Below are 6887 nucleotides of genomic sequence, written 5' to 3' on the forward strand. Positions count from 1 at the left end.
TATGCTGTTGAGGCACCAGCACGCTTGCCTGCCAGCTTCACATCATGTCACACGCGTCTCACTCACCGTGAAGGCTTCCCTGACAATGTCCAAGGTGGCGTTGCGGGAGCGGCACTGCTCGTCACAGCTCGACAGTGGCGCGTGCTGTCCGTCCACACACAGCAACGACCCTTTCATCGTCACCACCAGCACCACCACCAGCACCAGCAGCCACACCGCCATCACTGTCGTCGTGGATGATGGTGGCAGCAGTTGTTTGGCCGGCTGGACGGTTACACTGGTTTGAACACCATGAAGTGCATTTTTCATCAGACGGACTGTCATCCGACACCACAAAAAGGGTTGCTGCCAACACCAACATGCTGCGGGCAACGAGGGTGCTGCGCTCCCAAGCTTGTGCGTCTTGGTGTGCTTGTGCTTGGTGGTCATGCTTGGTGGTAATGCGAATGCTTTTGCAGTCAGTGATGCTGGCTGCTCCGCTGTGCTGCGCTGTGCTGTTGCTTGTAGCTGCGTTGGCTTTGGTGCAGTCTTGCGGTTGTTGCTTGTCATCGCACTCACCTGCTGACACTTGTGTTGTGGGTGGTTAGCCGTGCTTGCGGAAGACATTGGACACAAGTTCATCTTTGGCACCATCCCGGCTTCCTCCGCGTTGACTGAGGTGCGCTGTTGACTTCGCCCTTTGCGCGCCTCTCTTTGTCTACTGCTCGCTGCTAAGGTAGGGGCGGGGTGCACTGTCAATTGAGCTGATGGGCTCACATGCATTACACGCACACGCGTCCTCTCTCTCTCTCTTGCACTTGTCACTGCCTTTGACATGAACAACAGGTGGTCGAGGCTTGTCAATCGCCGTCGGACCTGGACGAAGTGAAGAAGGGCCTCTTTGAGTAAGTGAAAACACCTCCAGCCAACTTCTGTGTGTCTGCGTGTGTGTGCGTGCGTGTGTGCGTGTGTGCGTGTGCGTGCGTGCGTGCGTGCGTGTTGTGTGGTTCAGTGGTCGTTTTCCGGGCTTTGTTTCTGGTCCCTTTTCAAGTGTCTTGTCGTCGTTTGAAGGCAGCATCCTCCCTCATGACTCACACAGGAGCAACACGACACCTCCATTGTCACTGCTTGTGAATGTCTGCAACGCAGGTTCAGATATCATGGGATCCACGTCAAGACTGGTGTTGCTTCTGCGCTGGTCAACAAGTGCATCGACATGGGCGAGGTGAGTGTTCAGCAAGCTAATAAGCAAGCAAGCTAACAAGCAAGCATGCGTGTGGACAGAAATACTCAAGCAAGCATGCCCACGAGAGCGAGCAGATTTGAGGCAGTTGCACAAAACCGGGTTGGAGTCGGCATGTTCTTGTGTCCACGCGCGTTCTTACATGTACGCGTGCCGTTGTGTTGGTGCGTGGTGCGACTGTTCCAGACCGAGACATTGGTCGACATGCTGAAGAACAAGCCACAGTATGGGCTATTCCCTACACCATCGGACTACAACAACCTCTGTGCACACCTCAACGACAAGAGCGAGTTTAGACGTGAGTGTTTGCTGCTCCTACCCTCTTGTATGTGTGTATGTATGTGTGTGTATGTATGTATGTGTGTGTATGTATGTGTGTGTATGTGTGTGTATGTATGTGTATGTGTGTATGTGTGTATGTGTGTATGTGTGGGTGTGTTTTTACCATCTGTGGCACCACTCACTCTTCCCACTCATGTCGTGTTATGTTGTATGCGCGCGTGTGTGCGATTGCAGAAAGCAAATCCATGTTTGATCAGCTTGTGGTTGACAGGCACTTTTCGCCAAACGTCATGAGCTACCACCACGTTTCCCGCGCAATGCTCTGCACTGGCACCACCTCCATGTGCACAAAGGTGGGTGCGTGCGTGTGTGCGTGTGTGTGCGCTGTGAGATGCAAGAGCACACGATCATACATCAGCACATCACATACCTGCTCTCTTCACCTCAAACTTGACATTCCTTCCTCTCCCACACATCCCATCACATCCACTACCGCTGCCATCCTCACCTCAATTCCCCCCTCCCTCCAACCCGACAGCTGCTGGCATACGTGACCGCGGGCCAAGCCGACGGCGTGCGCATGACTGCCAACACCATGCATCGCGCTGCTGCCGCCGCCGCCATCAGGAAGCAGCAGGACGAGGCCGCCGCATATTGGACCACAGCCGCCACCTCCCGTGATGTCCCCAACGACGTGGCAGTGAGTACATTCGTGTCGTGCCTGCAAAGGAGGAATCGGGATGGGTGCGTGGAGATTGCTTGTTGTTGTTGATTGTGGTGGTGGTGGCGGTGGTGGAGTTTGTTCCTGAGATATGTATGTATGTGTGTGTGTGTGTGTGTGTGTGTGTGTGTGTGTGTGTGTGTGTGTGTGTGTGTGTGTGTGTGTGTGAAGAGAGCGAACGGTGGTCTTGTTTTGCTGTGTGAAGCTTGATCGCGCGTTGTGCATTGTGCGTTGCCATTGACGTCTGAGTAATCTCAAACACATCCACACACACACACACACACACACACACACACACACACACACATCCGTTCGTGTTGCTCTGTGTAGGTGACTGCGGCATGCAAGGCGATTGTGAATGCCATGGCGACAAACGAAGCCGGCCTCAAGAAGGCAGTCAACAAACTCATCTCCCTCAACACGCTTCCGCCAGAGGTACGCGCTGTGCTTACGGACACTCTCACTCACTGTGTGTGTGTGCGTGCGTGTGTGTGTGTATCTGTGCATGTGTGCGTGTGTGTGTGCGTGTCTGTGTGTGTGTGTGTGTGCGCGTGTGTGTGTGTGTGTTTAACTGCCGTCAACTGTCGTCAATGCGGTGGAGCGGTTCCATTGCCGACCGTGCGCTTGCTCATGCTCGCATTATGTGTTGCTGTCGCCGTTGCTGTTGGTGCGGTGCAGGCTGCCGTCTGGTTCCCGCACATTCCAGAGCGCAACCCTGACATTGCAAAGGTGACACCTCCACGTGTGTTGTGCTGCGTTATGCTGTGTGTTGCATCGGGAAGTGGCGGATGGCGTTGCTCCACTGTCTGTTGTTTCCCAGCCACATTTTCTCACTGCATACTGGCACGTGCACACACCCCACCAACGCCACCACTGCTACAAACAACAACCCAAACCACCACCGATCGCCCTGCCCACACGATGTCTTGTTTATGGTGACGAATGGCGTGACGATGACGAACAGGCAATGGAAAGTGCAATCGCGGCGTTGGAGGCGGCGGGTCTCAATGTGCCGGATATCTCCCCGCTCACGTGTGTATGACATGGCGGTGGTGTTCGTGATGATGTTGATGGTGGCGGTGTGTATGCGCTGAGGCGTCTCCATACACGCGGCCGTTTTCGTGAGACACACAGACACCACGCACACACACACACAGACACACATACGGACAGACAGATAGACAGACAGACAGACAGACACACACAGACACAGACACAGACAGACACACAGACATACTCACAGACACACACACACACAGACACACTCACAGACACAGACAGACAGACAGACAGACACAAGCGCTCACCCTTTCCCTTTCGAAACGCATGCGCTTTTTTCAGGCTGCCAGACGCTGAGGAGGACGAGGAGAACAAGGAATGACTGGCGTGTGTGTGTGTGTGTGAACTCGACTTTTCGCTTTGTGTGCTGTTGTTCTGACTCTAGTTTGTCATGAGTGTAACAAAGAGCTCTGAATGTGGACGGTAGTGTTGTGTTGCGTTGTGCTTTGTATGTGGTGTGCCGGGTTGCATGCTCATGTGCGTGCGTGTCGTGTCAATAAAACATGCAGAGGTTTGCGTTCTAATCATCCAAGGTCACACTGTTCTGTTTCGTTCGAACGACGAAAAGCAGTGATGTGATGTGATGACGACAACAGCTATCACCCAAGCACGACAAATACGGCAACCTTCTCCCCGGCTTGTTGTGTCTCATCATATGTACAACACCGATGATCACCAAACACTTCCGTGTGCTCACACCCATAGCATCACCACCATCCCAACAGCACCCGCTATCCAACAAACCGCACATGGCTCCACCACAGCTCACTTTCACTCTACATTATCACCATCCTCAAAGTCCAGCAACCGCTGCTGTGTGGTGTTATCTGCGTGTTGATGTTCGACAACGTTGCTGCTTCCGTCCGTGTCTGCTTCTATTCCCCTTTCTCGAGTCAGGGGTGGTATTGACATGTGTTCGCGGTGATTGCCATCGTGCTGGTCATCAGCGGCTGCCGACGTGCTTGTGGTTCTGCTGGCAAGGAGCTTGTCCTCGAGCGTGGCGCCGTTCTCGTTGAGCGTTGGCGTGGACCTGTCGTGACCAGCCCCATTACGTTTCGCATCACGCTTCGTCACGCTATCCTCCGGCAGCGTCACTTCAAACACATGTGCGTCCTCCGTGGCAACAAGGCCGCTAAAACCGCCGCCGCCGCTGTTGTCGCTGTCATGGCTTGAGCTGTCGATGGCCCACGCCTCGTCCTCTGATTCGTTCAGGATACGCGAGTGTCCGAGCAGCGCCGGGCTCACGCTGGTGGCAGTGGCAGTGGTGGTTGTAGAGGGGAGAAAAAGTGGAGGAGAGAGCAATGGCAAGAGGAAGAGAGGAAGAAGGGTGAGGAGAGGGTGAGGTGATGGTGAGGTTGGGTGGTGAGTCACCTGTGTGTGAGATATCTGCGGTTGCACTTGTGCTTTGTATGTTAGGCGGCAAACTTGCAACAAGTGGCAGCACAAACGCAGCACGCGTTGGGTAAACCGAACACGAAGAGCGTGATGGTTGTCACAACTGTCACCAAGAAGTCGTGTTGTGATGTGATGTGATGTGACACGACATGGCATGGTCGTAACGCACCCAATAATTCCCTCCATCGTGCAGGAGCGGTAATAGCACTTGAGCGCCGTGAAGATCTGTCAAAATAGAGGGGATTGGTGTGAGAATCCGTCCGACTGTTGTTTTGTTGTTGTTTTGGGGCGGGGCGGGGTGGCAATGAGCACCGCGTGACGGGAGCAGTCGCGTTATTTGCAGCCCCCCAACGCATGCTCCACACAAAAGTGGATGTACAAGGGAACGAAGACAGTGCGAAGTTACATGACAAAGCAAGGACCTCAAGAATGCTGGCATGACTGGAATGGCACAAAACAAGCATATGCAAATGCCGCCTCTTCGTGAATGCATGCATGGCTTGCCACGTGAGAGAGTGTTATTACCACGAGGACGATGGCGATGATGGCGCAGACGACACCAGTTGCGGTGGTGCCCGCATACTCAAGCAGCGTCGTCACCACATCATACCCAACTGAGCGTTTGGACGCGCGTTTGTACATTTGTGAGTGAGTGCATGAGTGCATTTGTGTGTGAGTGCATGGGCGCAGTTGTGTGTGAGTGCATATGTTCAACACCCACACACACGCACACACAGCAACACACCCACACACACGCTCCCTTTCTCGCTCTCTCTTTCTCCTTCGTGAGGGCAAAACGCGGTTCCACCTGCAGCGAGGAAGAAGATGGTGATGGGGACCCAGGCGACGTCCCATATACGTGACAGCGGTGTTGGAATGGCGTCATCTGATTGAAGACTGCGCGCAACGTAGAACATCACGCCAACGCCCGCTCCTGCCGTGTGGGTTGACGTCGTGGGTAGTGGTGGTGGTGGTGGTGGTGGTGGTGGTGTGTGTGTGTGTGTACGTGTGCGGGTGGAATGAGGTTTACGAAGAAAGCATTATTGAGAGGCAAGGGAAAAGATAAACACACACACACACACACACACACACACACACACACACACACACACACACACACACACACACACACACACGCACCGGCTTCGATGTTGAGGGCGAGGGAGGTGACGACCTCCAACACGAGCAGAAAACTCTTTGGGTTGAAGATGGCGATGATGAAGACGAGGCCAAAGCACCCGAGATACAGCAGCAGGTTCTGGGCCTGGTGTTTGCGTGTTGCGAGGATCAAGCGCTCAATGTTGAGAAGGGGACAAAACGAACGAGAAATGGAGATGAAAGAAACACGTGGGTTAAGTCGCAGTTACAACTCCACATGCAGACAGACAGACAGGCAGGCACACACACACACACACACACACACACACACACACACACACACACACACACACACACACACACACACACACACACACACACACACACACACACACACAAATACGCAGTGGCGGGTTTACGCTGAGCGTACGGTTTCGAGGCCGAGAGAGTCTGGGATGCGGCGCCAGAGGCAGAGGAGGGCGCCGTCTGTGTTGGACGGCGGGTGGGCGCGGCTGTAGCCGTCGATCATGTGCTTCATCGCGTTGCCAATCGTGAGGTACGACACGCTGCAGCGCACGCGGAGAATGTGTGTGTGTGTGTGTGTGTGTGTGTGTGTGTGTGTGTGTGTGTGTGTGTGTGTGTGTGTGTGTGTGTGTGTGTGTGTGTGTGTGTGTGTGTGTGTGTGTGTGTGTGTGTGTGTGGGAGGGGGGTTGTGAGAAGTGCGGATGGGCACACATGCATTGCAGGTGTGTGTGTGAGTGGGTGACAAGTGCAGCTGTGTGATCGTGAATGCGTGTGCGCAGGCCAACGGATCACGCACGTGATGGACAGGAGGATGAAGGACGCGACGAGTTGGCCCTGGTGTGTGCGTGTGTGTGTGCAGCAGAGTGCGACCAACAAGAGGTCATGCACAGGCAGCACCGAGATTAGATGCCAGGAAATGACTGTGGGCACATGGGAGTGCACATGCCAAAACGACAACATGCAGTCGCACACACATACACACAGACACAGACACAGACACAGACACACACGCACACACAGACACAGACACACAGACACACAGACACAGACACACACACACACACGCATACACACGCATACACCACA

At 54.2% G+C, this 6887-nt stretch overlaps 3 protein-coding genes across 3 annotated transcripts in view; 1 reads left to right on the plus strand and 2 right to left on the minus strand.

Moving 5' to 3' along the window:
- PTSG_12582 (uncharacterized protein) overlaps nucleotides 1-309 on the minus strand; it is a gene marked incomplete at its 5' end in the record, with an annotated part of 6484 nt that extends 6175 nt beyond the window's left edge. The window contains one exon of the mRNA XM_004990865.1: nucleotides 67-309. Within this exon, the coding sequence (XP_004990922.1) occupies nucleotides 67-309 (243 nt within the window). The remainder of the gene's footprint in view (nucleotides 1-66) is intronic.
- Nucleotides 310-313: 4 nt separating this feature from the next.
- PTSG_07423 (uncharacterized protein) lies at nucleotides 314-3796 on the plus strand. The gene is made up of 11 exons (XM_004990866.1): nucleotides 314-396; nucleotides 588-658; nucleotides 826-884; nucleotides 1129-1204; nucleotides 1409-1520; nucleotides 1739-1857; nucleotides 2043-2204; nucleotides 2556-2660; nucleotides 2904-2954; nucleotides 3190-3257; nucleotides 3567-3796. Exons 1-11 carry the CDS (start codon nucleotides 360-362, stop codon nucleotides 3604-3606), a joined length of 900 nt encoding a protein of 299 aa, XP_004990923.1. The 5' UTR covers nucleotides 314-359; the 3' UTR covers nucleotides 3607-3796.
- Nucleotides 3791-6635, minus strand: PTSG_07424 (uncharacterized protein). Its single transcript, XM_004990867.1, has 7 exons — nucleotides 6598-6635; nucleotides 6208-6343; nucleotides 5820-5943; nucleotides 5488-5613; nucleotides 5205-5293; nucleotides 4849-4904; nucleotides 3791-4530 (listed from the first exon to the last, which is right to left on the minus strand). Exons 2-7 carry the CDS (start codon nucleotides 6313-6315, stop codon nucleotides 4056-4058), a joined length of 978 nt encoding a protein of 325 aa, XP_004990924.1. The 5' UTR covers nucleotides 6316-6343; nucleotides 6598-6635; the 3' UTR covers nucleotides 3791-4055.
- Between the last annotated feature and the right edge of the window lie 252 nt (nucleotides 6636-6887).

Source organism: Salpingoeca rosetta (genome assembly GCF_000188695.1).
Source record: "Salpingoeca rosetta unplaced genomic scaffold supercont1.22, whole genome shotgun sequence".
Taxonomy (NCBI): Eukaryota; class Choanoflagellata; order Craspedida; family Salpingoecidae; genus Salpingoeca; species Salpingoeca rosetta.

Coding starts and splice junctions, on each gene's coding strand:
- PTSG_07424 (XM_004990867.1), bottom strand. CDS start 6,315: ATGAAGCACATGATCGACGGCTACAGCCGCGCCCACCCGCCGTCCAAC. Junction 5,614..5,819: donor CGCCCTCAACATCGAAGCCG/GTGCGTGTGTGT, acceptor CCCACACGGCAG/GAGCGGGCGTTGGCGTGATG. Junction 5,294..5,487: donor CATCTTCTTCCTCGCTGCAG/GTGGAACCGCGT, acceptor CCAAACGCTCAG/TTGGGTATGATGTGGTGACG.
- PTSG_07423 (XM_004990866.1), top strand. CDS start 360: ATGCTGCGGGCAACGAGGGTGCTGCGCTCCCAAGCTT. Junction 1,205..1,408: donor AGTGCATCGACATGGGCGAG/GTGAGTGTTCAG, acceptor CGACTGTTCCAG/ACCGAGACATTGGTCGACAT. Junction 2,955..3,189: donor GCAACCCTGACATTGCAAAG/GTGACACCTCCA, acceptor GATGACGAACAG/GCAATGGAAAGTGCAATCGC.